At 43.4% G+C, this 19,028-nt stretch overlaps 1 protein-coding gene across 2 annotated transcripts in view; it reads right to left on the reverse strand.

Annotated features, from left to right (window-relative positions):
• The window catches only part of LPGAT1 (lysophosphatidylglycerol acyltransferase 1), a 60,942-nt gene extending 42,657 nt beyond the window's left edge, over window positions 1-18,285 (reverse strand). The window contains exons 1-3 of one of the 2 annotated variants that reach the window (XM_084203466.1): window positions 18,188-18,285; window positions 17,716-17,872; window positions 17,045-17,312 (exon numbers count right to left, since the gene is read on the reverse strand). In XM_084203466.1, coding sequence (XP_084059592.1) covers window positions 17,045-17,282 — 238 coding nt within the window. In that variant the 5' untranslated portion in view covers window positions 17,283-17,312; window positions 17,716-17,872; window positions 18,188-18,285. Of the gene's footprint in view, window positions 1-17,044; window positions 17,313-17,715; window positions 17,873-18,058 lie in introns of both variants that reach the window. The other variant, XM_084203467.1, reaches the window with a different exon arrangement.
• Window positions 18,286-19,028: the final 743 nt, after the last annotated feature.

Below are 19,028 nucleotides of genomic sequence, written 5' to 3' on the forward strand. Positions count from 1 at the left end.
CAAAAGGCTTCAGAGGGAAAATCATACCCATGTGTCAGTACCTGATAGAGGCCCAGAGAAGTGTAAAGATGACTTATCCAAACTCTTCCCTGCAGTGTCCAGTTACAGGTTGAGAGGTAATAGGGACAAATAAAAAAATATAGGATACCCCACTTCAACACAAGGCAAAAAAAACCCCACAACCACCACACCACCAAAGCATCTTTACTACAGTAAGTTTCCAGGTTGCACAATGAGGTTGTGAAATGTCCATTCCTGGGGGTGTTCAAACCCTGACAGGACATGAACTTGTGCAACCTGTGCAACTAACCTGGCTTTGAGCTAAATGATCCTCAGAAGCCCTTTCCAACCTAAACAATTCTAACAGCCTGGTACCAGGAGGAAAAACACAGTGTTAACAGAAGTCTCTCTTAGTAGATATGTGCAGCTACAACAAAACCTACAACTTCATCCTGCAGCATGAGAAGGACCAGCCTTTACAATCACAAAGCACATATTGCAAATAAAAACTGGCAACGTTTTTCTGTCTTACTGCTGCAGAACTGCAGCAAAGACATAAATCTGAAAGACAGCTCAAATCTTAATATGAAAGAAGCAGAGTATGATGATCCCAGATGAATCAAACTCAGGAAAAAAAGTGGGACCAGCCCCAGGAGCTTGAGGCAACAATGCATTTTAGCCATTCAGAATAAGCCATTGTGTTCACTGCTAGGAAGTCTTGATATCTTCATCTGAAGATCTTAGTTTAGATATTTTTCTCTTTAGCTATAGTATGGAAAAGTGAACTCCTCTATAGAGACTGTTTTGTCTGCATGACAAACATGAAAGCAGCGAGACTGAAACTGAACTACTTTAAGTTACTGGAACAGCAAGATACTCAAATTCCTATTTAATACTCAGATATAGCTAGTGACACCTACTCAAACACAAAACTTAAGAGTAAACAAAAAACCCCAACAACAAAGTGGGAAGTAAACAAGTAAAAAAACACAAAACAAGTAAACAAAAAACCCCAACATGTAAAGTGGAAAGACCAATTATTTCCTGCATTATCTTTATCTACTTAGATATTTATCTAAAATAGTTACCTAAGTTGCCCTTATACTTGAGAAGCAGAAGAGAGTCACAGCAACATCATATGCACAGTCTGTGCTGGTGGAAAAAAAACAAAACTAGAAGGGGCAAGCCAGCACAATCAGGGCTATCAGAAGATTGCATGATGGGGCAGCAAGCACCAGCTGAACCAGGATGAATCCTTACAGAAAAGTGGTTTGCCACGCTAGAAGACCTGCTGGGCAAGTCTGGTTGGCCCAACAAGAAAAGCACAATCAGGTAGAGTCACCCAGGTTACCTTCAAAATTGCTGTGAATTTCTTTCTGAAACAAACTTGTTAGGCACGTTGTGGTCTCTAAAGCATAGCAAGTGTAGAGTTTTGTTCTTTTAAAGAACGTGTTTAGAACATGCGAAAAAACTGCATCCTCCCCACTCTTTTTTGTAGGCTGATGTACAAAATAAAGTTTAACATCCTTGGTACAAAATTTTTGTAGCCATGTGTCACAGAGTTATAGAGCCACTACTTAGGGAGGGACAGCTGCTTAATTTTTAGTGGGCTTTGATTTGTTTGGGGAAAGCAAATCAAAGAAAAAAATTTCTCTCAAAGAGAGCAGTCTGAAAGCACACCCCCTGTCACAGTTAAAGTACTGCATCCCAGCAATAACCTGAGCTGTCTCTGCAGAAGCAACTGACTAGACAGCAGAAATTACCCAGAGGCAGTACCAAAAACTACAGTACCATTACTACGGTTTCCTTTTGAGTCACTAGCAATGGTATGCATTACTAATCTGATCCTGCTGCTTGTCTTCCCATATTTGAAACTCCCCATGATGCCAAAAAGACTCATTCATAAGGTACTGCACTTGCCTCAACTGCTAAGGTGGCTCAGAAAGTACACCTAACACATCACACAGCCTTAAAAAGCTAATAGATACAGGGCTAAAGCAGGCAGACAAAACCCAGTCAGGGTCTGGGGGAGACAATGCCCAGAAAAGAGAGCCAAGGTTTTTGGCTCTAGAGCAAAGGGATCATCTCAGATTGTGTCATCAACATTAAAAAGCAGTCTATCCAACCCAAATGTGTGAAAAATGCCATGAGGATAATGGTCTATGCAGAACAAATAACTTGTGAAATTGCAGGTCTGTCTTCTCCAGACAGAGAAGTCTGTCTTTCAAAGTGGGGGAAAGGCTGAAACCTTCTTTGCAACCTCAGCTGTTCACTCTGAAAATCCTGATGTAAACTGGCCAGCCTAGAAGAAGCTGGCCAAAACTAATAATCAACAAGTCACTGTACAGGAAGACAGCACTCCCACAGCTCCCATTCAACTGATCAGCTGTTTCTGCAGAGGTGCACGCTGTTTAGGCTCAAATTTTCTTCTCTCTATGACAGAAACAGGGCCTGCACTGTGTAGTCCAGAATAATGTAAATAATGGGGAAACTGGATGAAGACTCACTGAAAAAATATGCACTTGCAAGGCAAAAACAAGGCTTTAAATAAATCATTGGAGAAAAATCTGTAATGCTGTTCCAAAAAGAAAATAAAACATGAGCAGAGTCTGATGGCTATAAAGAAATAAAGATAAGAATCATGTATTATCATAGATAGGTAAATAGGTGGATGGAATCCATACTAGATTTTTCTGCTTTTGAAGTGGACAGATTCAAGTCCTGGTTGCTTCTGAGAGCAATACATAAGACTTGAAAGAATTTATTACAGAAACTTTAAGTATATTCACTCATAACTGCTGAGGTGCTCAAAATCAAATCCTGATAAAGACTGCACAAAATTTTCATTGCTACTTAAGAAGGAGCAAGCTCTACCACTACAAAGTTCTGCAAAATTGCTGTTTTACTCTTTAGGGGGAAGGAAAAAAAAAGAAGTGCTGAGGTATTTGGAAAGCCGCAGTTCCAGCCATACAGAAAATTCTGCTCTCACTTAGGCCAGATCCTCCAGTAAGCCCAGTTAAAAGCAGGGCTTTAAAGAGCAAGTAACTGGTGGCAGATAGCAATGAACCTGCCCAGGAAGAGAGGGCCAGTTCCTCTCCTTTTAAGATTTGCAGATTGCGAGCTTCCAAGATAATAACAAGGAAACCAGGGCATCTTGAAGCTTTTAGATGTTTTCCCCAAAAAACATACCTGCAGAAATGACATGACATATGCAGCGGTTTTCCAACAAATATCCCAAGGCCATGCTATCCCAAGTCTTTCTGGGGACAGCAGGTGAACTCAGCCAAATGTAGTTATTACATCCTGCATGGGGGACTGGAGAGGGCGGCCAGCAATGAAAAGACACTTGTTGTAAGCCTCATTCACATTTTTCACTGAAAGTTTTAAATTACTGTATGATTTGGGACTACAAACGTTTCAGAGCACTACCCAAGAGGCTCTTTGAGGTAAAATGCATGCAGAATGCAGGAAACTGTCACTCCTTTCTCCTTTCTTGCAACCCAATTTCTCATAGGAAACTGATAAAACACAGCTATTCTAGAGCACTTACATAATAGTTAGAGAGGTAACTCATCGAGGGTTTTCTGGTACCCATGAAAATCTCTGAAGTGCCTTGAGGTTTATGAAACACAGGAACCAGAAAACTGCAATCAGACTGGAAGTGAGCAAACACTGCTTTTTCTTTATACAAGACATGGAACTTGCCTGAACTCCAAGTGAGAGTCTGCATTCATCTCTCCCTACAGAGAAACTCTCATTAATAGCATGGTGAAAAGACCTGATCAGCCCCAAGCACTCACCTGCTTAGCTCTGAACTGCACCACTGGGATCAGATGCAGGGAAGGGTTACAGCAAAAGGATACACAGCAAGAAAAGCTGCCAGAGTGACAACAGTGAAGAACTAAGACCATGCTTTTCAAAATATAAACTACATTAAAAAAAAAACTAATTATACTACTAAGAAAGGAAACCATTTTCTCAGTGTTCAAATCAAGCTGGGCTCAGAAAAACATGGTACTTCATAAATCCTTTAAATAAGTCATATTGATTAAATACAAACAAACAAAAGCAGGTCTTAATCTGCTTTTCCTCCTCAGGGAAACAAATTGCATGACTTTAATCACTGGCTGAAAGTTCAAGTCAAGAAAACAATACTATTAGTGGAAGTCAAGATTCTACCTGTGGTAAGACCACCCCTATATCCTAGCTCTGATCATCACCTTCTGTTTACCTAAACCAAGATGACACCTTGCAGTTACCTCTTCATATTCTTCAGTTCTTGCCTACGTTACCACAAGAAGACATGATGATGCCTTGTCATACAGCCGATGTTTTTCAGCCCAGCTCACTGTTCAGTACAAACAATCACCACACAGAAGCAGCGCCAGGAAAACCCTTTCCTTTTAGATTACCTTGGTTAAACAGACAACATGGGAAAGGCAAAAGGCTCTTCCCTGCATTTATTTGTTGTCTCTTCACAGTGACCTCAGAACTGAGGAGCTTGTCTCCACTTGAAGGATATTGACCATTTAAATCTTTTCAACTTAGTCGAGTCTGGACAACAAAAATGGCTACTGAGCACATGAATGATCACAAGAACACTGAGAATGCAGATGTAGCATAATCTGAAAATCAATATCCTCAAGCCATAAAACTGGCTGCTAATCAACAGCTGCAGCATTACTCTCCTCTCCACCCACACAGCTCTGTGCCATCCTCCAGCTCCAGCGGATAGTGTGGCCATACACCACAGAGCACACCCAGGCACTGGACGTGCTCAACCTGCAGCGTGGAGGGGCACACTTTGAAATGAAAGGCCTGCAAAGCATCACAAAATAAGTGGATTCAGATGCAAGAAAAAAGGATAAACCTTTTAAAAGAAGTGTTAAATGTTTCCTTCGTTATGTTTCAAGGACTTAAAAAAACTTCTCATCTAAAAATAACAGTCTTTACAACAAGGAAGCTGTAACATGAACTGTGAAAAGACTGTCCCTTGGACTTGTTAGATACCAGGGTAATTTTTTCCAAATAATGGATTTTATAAAGGCTGGGGGAAATGATGTTCAGTTACCACAAATTTAATGAAATAATTTAATCATAAACCAATTAGAAGCTAATGATACAAATAAATACAATAGCAAATTCCTATATTTCGTTTTATGTTTCTGTTTATGCAAATTTCATTATTAAAACAAGAGGCCACAGTAAGTTTGAAAAGCATGCTGGAATGTGTATGATACCAATTCTAGCTGGAAGCTTAATTATTACTTTTGTTGGTATGACACAACAAATGATTCAAGAGAACAAAACCTCTTATTAAATTTGCCCCAGGTTATCCTATACCAGTTCAGCGACTTTTAAGTGTGTGGCCAGGATTCAGGTTAACAGTAAGGAGAAGCCCATCATAACATCAGAAGTAATACCTTTGATGGCAGAGTCAGGCCATCACAAATCAAGCAATTAGCAGGAAAAAATAGCCCCTCTCATTATATTATTCTAGCTGATGTATCTGAAAGCAGCAGCAGAAAGTTTACAGTTCCTAATTTTACCAAAAGTTTAGCTCTCTGGCATATGTTACTATTACAAAACAAATAATCCTCTTACACCTGCTGACAACTGCAAGAAGTACCTTGGATTTGTGGCCAACAGACACTACTTAGAAGTACTTCAGCAGTACTTTTTAGCAACGTAAAATGGTTGATCCCTAGAAACAAATTTACTGAAACATTCTGCGTGGATGATTCCAACACCTATCCTTCATCCTCGGTGCACAGACCAGGACTGGATGCACTTTTCAATGAAATACTCAGGCTCAATTTGTGAAATATGCTACTGCAATGACAGTAATTGAGGCTTCTCTTTTTCTCTCTCTTTTCACTCCTTACATTAAAGAAGAATTCCACAGCTCAAATTAAAAAAAGTTTCAATAGATTTAGAACGGTGAAAATGACAGCAGAAGAATGTTGGGGAACAAAAAAAAAAAAAAACAAAACAGACTGTTGTTAAAAACTTCTTCAGTGCAGAGCAGTTTATCTAGAGAGCACCCATAAAGAGGCTGAACAACAGAGCTGTGAAAGAGACTGTGGAAATAAGCTTTTCCATTTCAAATACAGAAGGGTGCCACAAATGAAAGAAGATATGATGATTCTCAAACTTCTGCTTTACAATGAAATGATTAATGAGAATATTTTTAAGTCCGTGGGTAGGAATGGACACTGTAAGCATTTTGAATGCACCTTCTTATGACATGTGGCTACTAGTGCCTTGGCTTATTCTACTCCTGAAACTCTTGCCAGAAGTCTTACAAATGACTTTTTCTTCAAACAAAAAGAAAACTAGGCAAAAAAAAATTTTTTTTAAATTAGGCTACAGAAGTCTAGCACTCCTACAGAGTAAGAACTTTGGTCAGTACCATTCAAACATAGAATTCTACCTACCCAACCAAATCCTCCATATTTTGCTCAAAGAAAATGCCTCAGCTCAAACCCAATGAGTGACCAGACAGCCAGATTTACCACACAGTTCTTGCAAAGTATCAGGAAAGGGTGGTATTGGGACTGGAAAAGAAAGGAGGAGGCCACCTCCTAGGGTTCCTTCCCACAGCAGCCACCCAGAACAACCCTTTGCCTTCCGAGAGTGACACACAGTGACACCACTCATGGTTACATGAACTCAGCCCTGTATTTTAGCTTTTAAAGTTCAGTAGGATGTTAAATCAGAGAAGGTGAGCAACAAAGGGGGAAAAAAGGTATGTTTCAGTATTTTTTGAAAGAGAGGAGGAAGAGAAGCGCTCCTCCAGCCTGCAGAAATCACATCAAATTTGAGAAGCCCAAGACAGGCATCAAATGATCTTGAGTGTTTTGAGATGTGTTGACCAAGACAACAGAATTACCTAGGCAAAGACCCTGCTGTTGTCCCATTCCCTTCCTCTGTTACTGCATTAGAAGACCAAAGTATTAGGTTTGATAATACAAACAGAAGAGTTCCAAACACAAAAATTATTCATTTGTTCATTTTCATGTCACTCACTCCATGCAAGAGATTTAACAGATGTTTATATTAACTATGCCTGCATCTGGAAACATTTTTATAAATGTAAACTGAACCTCACAGGTCCTTCATTCTCTATTAATGTATACACAGGCTATGGTTTTATTTATTTCCAAGTAAGGCTGTTGACAGGAGCAATAACAACTGAATTCATGCCAGAGACAACCACAGGAAATAAAAATGGGTAAGAAAGAAGAATGCATTTGGAAAGCAAACTGGCAGCTATTGGAGTTGGAGATTTGCCAGGCCATCTATATATATTTATGCATATCAAAATAGGACAGGTTCAGGGTACAAAACTCAAGAGGCCACTCTTCTAATGTGATGTCTTCAAGAGTGGTGCAACAGTGGTACAGAACCCTTCCTGACAGACTCTCATGCTGCTTACAGACCACACCACTGCTCTCTTCCTGGTTTTCCCAAATATATTCAAATATACCTTGACCTTCATGTTTCTACATGTCCCTCGGTCAGATTCACAACGACTTTTTCTTTGACTCTGACTGCTCTTTCTTGTGATCTTGATGTGGTTTAAAGAGGAAAATTAACACTATCCTAGGCAAAATCAGGATGGAGTTTCAGTCAGGTTGATGTCCTTCCAGTCCTCTTTTTAGGAGGCTACATGAACTTCTGTTTAATACAGAGTAGAAGGTATTAAAAGCTCAATATATTAAGTTCTTTTACCAGTTAGCCTTCTTCCAAATCTTAAGAGTAAAGAGTTTTCTGCATATGCCTTTTGGATCTAAAATACTATGATAAGCAAGGTGTACTAAACCCCACAGGAAAGGATGCTGCTTCCAGCACCATCTGCCACTGCCAGGTTAATGTGTTGCAGCAGAAGCAGGAGTAACAAATGCTGATTTCCCAAAAACCCACCGTCTAACCTCGTTCTCCCCAACGGGATGGACAAGATATGCTGGCACTGTGGCAAACCCTGAATCATTGATGCACTGTTTGAACAAGCAGCAGATGTCAAACAAGACATACAATGGCTGAGTCTGCCTGCAGCACCCTCAGCTGAGGCACAAACTTAGGTCTCTCTCCTCCGCTCAGCTGTCAATTTCCACAGAACTCACGAGAACACAATTATGCCTGAAATCTGAACCATCTGGTCATTGCAGACAGATCTGCAAGGAAGCAAATCAGAAGTGTGGGAGAGCTGAGAGAAAGGATAGCTGTTAAACAAGTAGCTTAATCTCATCAGGAAACTATACTTAAACATGGTCACATTTATCTACATGGGCAATAAATACCCAAGTCATAAAATTACATTAAAATAGTGTTCGATGGCCCACCTTAAACACCACACTCAAACACAACTGCTGCTTAAACTAACCAAAAGTATGTGTTCTTAATATTGATGGGGGGGTTTTTTTCCCCATTTCTGGCAAGCAAACACAGACACTATGGACTTTCACAGAAACTCCAGATGCTCGTAACTATGGGATGCTAGAAAACAAATTAAACTAAATTTTAAGAGAAGTCAGAAAAAGTCCTCCCTTTTGCCACCAAAAAAGCCCCAATTCCACAAGCACTAATGGCACTGTCCTAAAGAGTCAACTTTCCTGAACCCATGTCCTCCCAAGCAGCAGCAGCTCTGCTCCTTGCTCTTAGAACACCACTTCTATTTTTAGGTCCACACAAGTGAGAAGCTGTAATAAAGCTATTAATCTTTCCTCTCCTCCTTTACTTAAATTACAAAACTGAGGTTAGTCTCTAAGCTATGAACTAATAAACTCCTTAAAAAAGGACAATTCCTTACCCTTCAGAACTGCAACATTTAAACAAGAAGTTTTATGGTTATGTTGTATGAATCAAAAGAAGTAACACCACTGGCATTATCTGGCAAGGCATTTGTGAAAAGGTATAATGGAAGTATTTAAGGAAAAAATTAAACATAACCTCCAGCTACTACTGTCTCATTAAATCTCATAGACTTGCAATGTTCTACCTTTTAATGGGGACACTAAAAATTACCTTCTCCTTTACACAGAGTCAAGGAGATTGAATCTTTTCCAATCTGCCCAGGAAGCAGAATCACTGAGTTGTCCAATTTGGTTCTGCTTTGAGTTCAGTTGTGAGTGAAATAGTTCTGGTTTGATTTCAGCCTGCACTAACGAGGCTGGTGACCCTCTTAGAGAGGCCTTAATTCTTCAATAGCTTTAGAACAACTGAGATGAAACTACTGAACTGTGAAGGTGAACCACTGATATTTTTTTAGTATTATTCTCCATTTCTATTCTTTACAAATTTTTTAACAGAAGGTATAGTTGTTCACTGGGACAAAACTTTCCCTAAGCTCTCCACCACAACACTCATCTATTTCCTAAACTGCTACTTTACTTAAATGTTTATTACTTTATATTGTTCAGCACCAAACAACTTCTGCATTGTGTTGGCTATTCATGCAGCTTAAGTACTTTTGAAGTTTTCTACAACTGTCTCTGTAGCTGACAAATTCAAATAGTACACATATAAAACTTGAGAGAAACCCCATTGCTGAGCTTGCACCAGAGCCACCACCAGAACTTATTTCTTTATGAACTAGTTTTCAGTTTATCCTAGCCCTCTGCTCTCACCCTAGGCTTAGTTTTCTTCTCTAAAAGAATTTGGCAGAAGGCATTGTTCCAGTCTAAACAACATCAACCAGTTAAGAAAATAGTAAGAAAAGATGAAGAAATCTACTTCAGTGACATTCACATGCTAAAGCCCTATCCTGCATGGGACTGCTCTCTTGAATTGAGGCCATAAGCAGCAGTTTAAAAAATACACTAAAGCTGGTGCTGCCATCAAAAGATGCATTTCCTTCCTCTTTCTCTCTGCTGTTTGCACCTTCTCTCAACCACAAAAGGAACTGGGTTAGGGACTCTGTCTTCTATGTCACCCAGCAAAAAAAAGGCTGGATGGGTAGTTTTAGCAGAGGCCAGAGCTGGCTGTGATCCAGACCACCACACATCATTAAATATTTGGCCAATAAAACTGAAGCAGTGGTAGGATGAGTCTGAAAGGCTGGGACTGGCTTTCCTCTGTGGCACTCTCTGCTCTAAATGCTTTGTGGGAGGAGAGGAAAAACACAGAACAGCCTCATACACAGAATCCCCATTGGTGTCATGGAACATTTTGGGGAATGCAAATATATGAGCTTTATTTATTTCAGTAAGTGCACACACAAGTGGCTGGACTATGATGTGAGCTGCGTGGCTGCAAGAGCAGGGCCATCCCGTGCCTACGCAGTCCCGCATCTGGCGCGTCATCCCCAGCAGCAGAGTTTACATCCCACTCCAACACACACAGCAGATTGCATATCTTGGAGCTGTACTTTGGCTCAGTTCACCCTGCAGAGTTACAGCACTACGATTATATCCCATAAAGGATTTACTAACTACCCAGTCTAATTAGGGTTGCACAATTCTACCATTTTTCAGCACCTTCAAACCTTGCCAAACTAACCTTTGGCAAGACTTTTCTGTCCCTCTCACACACATGACAGAAAAAGGGAAAGTGATGTATTCTGTTAATCTGTTTGAGTCTCATTCTAAAAAAGTAATTTCCCAGAACAAAACTTCAGAGAAAAAGAGTTTTCTTCTCCACATTAAAAATTCAATTTTTTTTCCTCCAGCTTTCTTGAAAATCTCCAAAACTTCCATGCCTTAGTTACATTAAATGAGACTGAGAAATCGCATCTTTGACATAAAGGCATAATTTCTCACATGTTTCAATACACATGATGACACTGTTCAAGTGCAAAAAAAATTCACTGCAAAGAATTTGTGAACAGAGTATTTAGCTCTCTAAGATTATGCTTGGCCAAATCAGAGCTGGACAAAAGCTTTCCTGTATAAATTCACATGGTTCCTAAAAGCCTACCATCAAGGAAAAGAACAGGAAAAGGTAAGGAGAACAGAGACACATCTCTCAGGTATTCTTAGTCATAACCCTTCAGTAATGAAGGGAAAAGTAAGAAGACTAATGTCAATAGATATGCTAAAAACAACGGCCCAAATGAATTAGGGGGGATAAAAACACATGCTAAAAATAGCAAACAGCTATAAGGAGGAACGGAACCCAGAATTGCTAAAACTTTACTTTCCTTTGGCTATGAGCATATGAGCTAATTTAGAAGCATTCCACAGCCATTGCTGGACTCCAAATTATAGAATCACACCTTTCTGTGTAGGTACTCATCAATAATTTCATCTTTACTATGCTTTGGTAGGCTTGCAATAGTTCTTGTATTATCCAGAGTAGGTGAAACAGGAACAGAGACTAACCTGCTGTAAAAAAAGGGGGGAAAAAAGGAAAAAAAAACCCAAACAAACAAGAAATTTTAAAAGGACATAAATAGCAACAAACAACAATAGTGTGAGCTTTTACTCTAAGCTTTGTGCCAGGAGGCAGCAGCTTTCCAAAAAAAAAAAAAAATTAACTCGGAGAATATTTCATTATCTAATCTTTTGGAATGACCCTTTACAGTGAAATGATACAATAGAAAAATGAATTACAAGCTTTACTGCTTCTGACACATTAGATTACATTTGCTGGCATTAGATGAACTACAAAGAAGTATGGTAACTGTAACCTATGTCCCCAAAAAGGAGATATGGGGATTTTCTGATGTGATTTCTCATGCCATCAGAAAAGGACAAGGGTCTTTGTACAGCACTCTGTACAGACACATGACACGCACAAAGAAGATGACACCAAGTTCACTGCACACCTTCCCTCCTCTTACGCAAAGCTGCCTTTGAGAGGGGCCTTTGCTCTGAGGCCGCAGTGGAAACAGCTCCAATGTCCCCAACTCATCCAACTCTGACCTTTTCTTATCCAGACAGCTCCAAAGGTAAACACAAACTTCCTCTTACAAACACCATAATGAATGCACAAATTCCTGCTTGATCTCAGCATAACCTACACATCAAGGAAAGCTTCATTTAAGCCAGAGACTGCCTGGTAACTCAACGCACACCCCCAGCATAAACCAGAAGTTTATGTGCAGTACACTGCTACCCAAATCCACTGAGTCAAATCAGGTACTTTTGCACATTCTAAAAAAACATTATTAAGAACCATTTTCCTTCTCCATTTCATACACTGCCTGACCTCAAACCAGAAGTTGTTTCCCTGTGCCTCTCCCTGCTCAGTCCTCAGAGTAGTGACCAGACCCAAAAGCAAAATACTGCCAGTGAAAAATCACTCTGTAGGAACTGAGGAGAGCAGAACCAATGGCAGGGTTAGAGGCACAGACAGGTCTCCTGAAATAACACTGCCTGCCTTGTATGGGACAAAAAATTTACGTTATCTGCTGTCCTTCAGCTTCTGCTGCACTTCCTGCCCGATGAGAGGGGCCAACCTGTCACGAGGAGCAGCACAGACAGCACATGTTGTCTGCACCAAGGAAGTGTTGTCACAGCAACTCCACCTGTATCTTTCACAGCTCCGGAAGACAAAAATATTTGCATTCTTAGACGATTAGAGGAATTAAGGCTGTTGACTGATAAAACGGAAACAAGATTTTGCATTAGAAGGAAAAAAGGTATGACTGCTGAAAAAATTAGAGAGTGGTCTCATTCTAATCACATGTATAAATCAGCCAATAAAAACTAAATCACTTGGGAGGAGAAGAGATGCGGACAACTAAAAATCAAAATCTCAATCTCAGCTTTTCTTTACTTGGCTGAACAGAGAAGGAAAGAGAAATTCTCTTCACTTGACAGAACCTGACAATTCTTACAGACACTCTTTAAAATTAGTCACCATCCTGGCTGACACAGTAACACCATAGGACTGGTCCACTTTTAATTAAGCACTGCATCATTATACCAGCAAGCACAGTCACAGCACTAATAGTTTTCAGTGTGTGGTAACAGGTGTATTACTCCCTTCCACCTGCCCACAGCCCACTGAGCTATCCAACACTGCCCTGTGTGTCACCGAGAGGCTGAAACGCAAGGCTTTGTCAAGGTGTCCTCTTTGCTGCTGGAGTATTAAATACTCCAGGCACAGCTCTGAAGAAACCCCCTCCCCATGTGCACACAAGCCTGCAGAGCCCACGCCTTCTCTGCCCTGGTGCTTGGGGAAGAGCTGATTGCTGCAGCCAGAGGATGCTCACCCTGCCAGCCCCTCCCCACCCGCAGCCAGAGGCGCAGGCTGGGCACCAGCACCGCTCCCTACAGTGGGATGAGCTGCGTGGAGCACCGTGGAGCAGAACATCAGCATCCCCAGTGTCAGGGCTGCACTGCCAGCTGATTGCTCTGAGTCCCAGAGCCTCCTCATTGCAATTCTGCAACAACACCATCACAGGCTCCTACCGACTCCTGCATGCTGACTGCAGGAGAGGCAACAAAACAGTTCATCTGTATGTAATTAATTAAGCAAGCTTCTCTCTAGCAGTCCTATTTTTGGTGATTTATTACATGGATATTACACTTGGTCTGCAATACTGGACCAAAGAAGATGAAATCTCTAAGATGATTGCTTTAAAACTAGTTTTGCAGGTGAGCGAAAGATCGTCAGAAATTCACCACCACAGATATGCTCCATCTCCCTCCCATCTACCACACTGTTTAGTGCTGTCTGGTGTACTCATATATTAAATGACAAATTATAGTACAGGGGGAAAAGGTACTTGCCAACAAAGGATCAAGCACTCTTGAGTTTGCTTTTTTTAGAATGCATCTTCCAACAAATGCAGGAAAATATTCAGAAGTATTATTCAAAGGTGCCTTTCAAATCATACTAACAGGCAAATTCCAAGTGCCCTGGATGAACAGATCCTACAAGAGCAAAACATTTATTTAAAAATGTCTTTAAATAAGGAGATTTAGGAGAGTTATAAGAAGGCCTATCTGAAATCATATAAAAATCAAATAACATTGCTAGACTGTCTGTATACTCCTCGTAAAAAGATACCCAGTTTCATTTTTGTAAGAAACCCTATGGAGCTCAAGAGAACAACACAGATATTTATCATACTCTGCCCTTTAAAAATCAAAGTAAACCAATTATGCACAAGTTCTCTCTCATACTTGCATCTTAAGAAGAAAAAGATTAGGGAGAGGACAGTGACCTTTACAATTTCTTTTTCAGTCCGTTCTTTAATGTGCTTGTCCAGTCATATGCTATTTCTTTACATAATAGCAAGTGCATCTGCAAGCAGAAACAGCTACATTTATCAAAAAGCACAGATCAGAGGTACTGATACAGACACAGATCAGGTAATTTCTGTGATCATAAATCCTCAATGTTCCTAACAAAAACCCCCATGTTTAGACAGGGGTGAGGAAGAGAAGGGCAGACGTGATTCAGGAGCTCTTCCTCAGCTCTTCCAGCTATATTTAATAAAATATACCAACAATTATGCAACAGCAGCAAAGCCCAGAAGGATAAGCTAGCACTCACCATATTCTCTTCATTTGGTGTTGAGCTTTCTCCTACACATTACACACAAATTACGGGAGCAAAAAAGTCCGCCCTGAATCTATTCTGCAGGCTGAGTTTAAGTCGTTAATTACAAATTGTTTATGTCGCTTCTTACCCAAGAGATGACCCAAGCTTGGAAAGGGAAAAAAATAAGTAAACAAAAGAACTAAAGCATACTTGCAACACAACTGAAGCAGACCACTCCCTCCAACTAAAAGGCAAGTAAACTTATTTATCTGGTTACCCTCTTAAAGACAAACAAACCAACAGAAAAACCTTCACCAACTACTCTGCTACTCAAAAGAAAAAAACTTTAATATTTTCAATGAACCCATGCATATCTACTGTCTTGTATTTACTTTTGCAAAGATAGGACATACTGAAGCCTACCTTTGACTTAGTTTTTTGGAATTTAGAACAGAAGAATTCTGCAGCAATATGTCTTTCAGACGTATCATTGCAGCTCTAATAAAGCAGTATTTCAGTTCTGAGTTAGTTATGTCATACTGTATAAATAACAGGGAACCTAGTGGCAAATTTATATAAATCTATTAATCTGCAAAAAGACACCCAGATTACTCTGTCTGCATATGTTGAAGCCAGAATAACACACTTTCCAGGTTTGTTCTGCAAGTGGAAGAGAGCACTAATGAGGTTAAAGAAAGGACAAAGAAATAAGCTGGTTTTGCTAATTCATATAATTTCAGCATAAAACACATTAACGCCTTTGTATCAAATAGAATGCATTTAAACTAAACTTTCATACAAGCATTTGCCCAAAATCCTCCCCAAAAGCCATGCTTCATAGTGAAAAGCAAAAGAAGGGCCTCCTTACCCATACACTACTCTATAAAACACTACTGCATAGCAGTCTGTAAATACTTCAAACAAATATACTAAGACATTCCAAGACTGTAAAACAAGTGATTTCAAATTGTCAAAATACATTAGCAATACCAACTAACAGATGCTTCAGGAAGATTCTAGGCTATGCAGATCATGCTAAGACCACCTTCCAAGCAATAGGCAAAAGAAACCACACAGTTCTGCAGTCAGCAGTAAAACTACCCTGAGGAAATGGCTTTCAAAAGTTGTCATGGGACAATGAATTTTAACCAGCACATTCAGTACACACAGTGAATCCTCGGGGTCATGAGCTGTATGACTTTAACATCACCATTATGGCTGTAAACTTTCCCATTTCCAATTAATAATACGCAAGACACCTTGAAAGTCCTTCCTTCTGGAAGGCCTCTGTGCTTTACGACGTAAAGCAGACTTTTACAAGCATACCTGCCACTGCAAACACTATGTGGACTTCTTTTAATGAGCAAACATATAAAAAGGTCTTTACACAGCATCTCTGGATAAGCTTGAGCTGTACCAGGCAAGGCAGTTTTGAAGCAGTGCAAGGCTGCGACAGTTCTAGCCCGACAGATCAGAGTCTAGCTCGCTGCTGCTGCCACCGTGTCCTTAAAAAGAAGGGGAAGCTCACCTAGAGTATCCACAGAACCTTTGTGCATCTCGGAAAGGCACAGGACAGGGTACCAAAAGCCACACTGGCACTGAGGCGTCAGCTCTCGTTGCCTAACAAGACTCCGTCTGGGCCAACACTGACTTTCTGACTAATCAGGAGTCTGACCAGACTCCAGAGCTGTCTGCTGCCATTCCTTGTTTTTCTTGTTTACACAAGACCTGCAGATGCAGCCTGGGCAGAAGAGAAGGAAAGAATTTTAGGAGGGCTGCTCATACTTTGCGCTCAATAGATTCGTTTCTTCCCTTTCCAAAGCTCACACAAAGAACTGATGGCTGTTTTTTTGCATGAAGTGCAGTAGCCAGGATGAAAATCAGTGCATTCGAGGACAAGACCAGAGCCTTCCTTAATATTTCAGTTCAGTCCATCACCTTGATGAGCCTATGAATACTAAACGAGCAAAAACAAGTTCAGTAATAACCACAAAGCAAGCATGCAGAGGGAAAAACCCTACAGATACTGTAATTAGCCCTGCTAACAGTAAATGAAGAGTCATAGGGTTGAGAAATATTCCGTATCACTACTTGAATGAAAGAGGTTCCCTCTGCCTCCCTCCCTTCTGAGATGGCAGAAAAGACAGTCGCTGTTGCAAGGAACAGAAGAACTACTCTTCTGACATGAGCTTCGTGTCAAACTTCTTAGCCTCGTCTCCTGATGTTTCTAAGGGGAGATGATTTAGAGATGCACACACTTAATATAAGAAAAGTTTAGTTCTACTAGCTACACGCACACTACAAATCAACTCTCTTCTGAGGAGATGTATCTTCTTCGTGATAAAAATAATGTGATCAAGATACTAAGGAGAAGTCATATTTCCCATTTCACTAGCACAAAATACTGACTGCAAACCTCTTAAAACATAGAAAGTTTCTAGCTATAACTTAAAAAATGTTTCAGTACACAGCATCTAAACCCAAAACCACATCTGTGTAAGACAACTGAAGGAAGAACATCCTGCGTATCTACTACGTTCAGATACCCCCCTTACGAAAACAGTCTTTTAACACATTAGTACGTTTTAAATTAATAAGACATTCTTACCTGTGTATCCTGCCCACCAGCCCCAGGAAGCCACCATAGCTAAAAGCCATTTAAATAACACTCCTTCGATATACCAGAAGCTTTTGCTGTCCAATATTCGGAGAGGCTGCAGCACAATTAAATAAAGGACGTAGGACGGAATAGCAACCAGGTTATTGGCGACCATAAAAGCGAACCTGAGGAGTGCTTTCAGGCAGGTGTAGCCCAGCTTCTGGGCCTGCTCTAGAGTCACGGCCATGCTCTTCACAGCGGAGGGCGCGGGACCGTCCTGCGGGCAGAGGGAGAGCAAGGTGGCACAGGGAGCGCTCCCCGAGCGGGGACAGCAAGAACACGGCGGCACGGGGAGCGCTCCCCGAGGGGGCGAGGCGCGGGTGTCCGCCCGGCCCCGGCCCCGGGCAGGCAGCGACCCCCGCCCCGGGGGCACGAAGGCTCCGGCGGGACCCTCCGGCCGGCGCCGCCTCCGTGCCCGGGCTCCGGGGGACGCCCGCCCGCACTCCCGGCGGGGCGCACACGCGTGCTCCCGGCCGCCCTCCAGCTCCCCCTCCCCGGAAAGGCGGCGGGCGCTACGGCGGCGGCCGGCGGCCTCTCCCCCGCCCCGGCGCGGCTGACAGGAGCCCGGGCCCGCGGGGCGGGGAGGCAGCGGGCGGCGGCGGCCCGGCCGCGGGACTCACCTCCGGCGGGGCGGCGGAGCGGCGGCGGAAGCGGCGGGGCTGGGGGAGCTGGGCCCGGCGGCGGCGGCGGTCTGGGCTGGCGGCGGCGGCTGGCGGCGGCTCATGGACCCGGAGGTGGCTGGCCCGGCCGCGGCAGCGCTGCTCGCCCTGCGGCTCCCTGCGGAGGGAGAGAGGGGGGCGGGCGGCGTGAGCGCGGGGGAGGCGGGAGCGCCGGGCCGGGCGGGCAGGCGCAGACCGCGGGTTCACCTCGGTTCTCCCGCGCCCGCGGCCGGGCCTGGCACGCTTTGCTTTGCTCTGCTTTGCTCTGCTTTGCTTTCCGTTCCCTTCCCCTCCCCTCGCTTACCCTTCCCCTCCCTGCCGGCTCGGCTCGGCTCTCCGCGGGCGGGACCGCGCCGAGCCCCGGCCCCGCTAGGGCAGGCGGTGCCGCGGGCGGGGGGAGGACCCTGCACCTGCCGGGGGCGGAGGTTCGTACCTCGGCACCGCCGCCGCCTCCGAGCCCCCGCCGCGGGTTCATGCCGGGCGCTGGGGCCGCGCTCCCCGCCCCCGCCGCGTCCGCCGTGACCGCCCGGGAGCGGGGCTGGCGCTGCAGCGAGCGCCGCCCCCGCCGGGCAGCGCACAGCCCCCGCACCCTCCCGCTCTCACTCGCACACACACGCAGACAGACGGACAGACAGACACCGGGACGGATGCCGCAGCGCATCCCGGGCCGGCCCGCGAACACCCGCGCTCCGCGGAGGGGGCACCGGCAGGGGCTGCTCCCTGTGCCCATCCCGGAGCCGGGCGGGGCGACACCGGGACGAGCCGGGGAATGGCCTGAACTTGTGTCAGGGGAGGTTTAAGATGGATATCATGACAAGGTTCTTCACCCGGAGGGTGTTCGGGCACTGGAACAGGCTCCCCAGGGAAGTGGTCACAGCACCAAGCCTGGCAGAGCTCAAGAAGTGTTTGGACAACACTCCCAGGCACATGGTGTGATTCCTGGGGGTGTCCTGTGCGGGGCAGGGAGCTGGGTCGGATAACCAGTCCTGTGCATCCCGTGTAACTGTGGTTCTGTGAGCAGGGAGCAGCATGGCTCGGCCCCACGACTCCCCCTCACCCTTGTTTTTTGGTAAAGTTGGGCCATCAGGGAAGGTAGAAGAGGACGCTCCACAGGTTCCCTCAGCACCACCAGAAAGACCCTTTGGGCCCAGACAGCAACAGTGCACTTCGTCTTGTCCTTAAAGTCCTAAGTCCCTTGTGTGTGCTTTTTATAGATCAACTTCTCCAGTCTTCTTCCTTCTCTCTCATCCCTCCCCAGCAGCCACAAACATCAT

Source organism: Fringilla coelebs, assembly GCF_963513975.1.
Source record: "Fringilla coelebs genome assembly, chromosome: 3".
In the NCBI taxonomy this organism is placed as follows: Eukaryota; Metazoa; Chordata; class Aves; order Passeriformes; family Fringillidae; genus Fringilla; species Fringilla coelebs.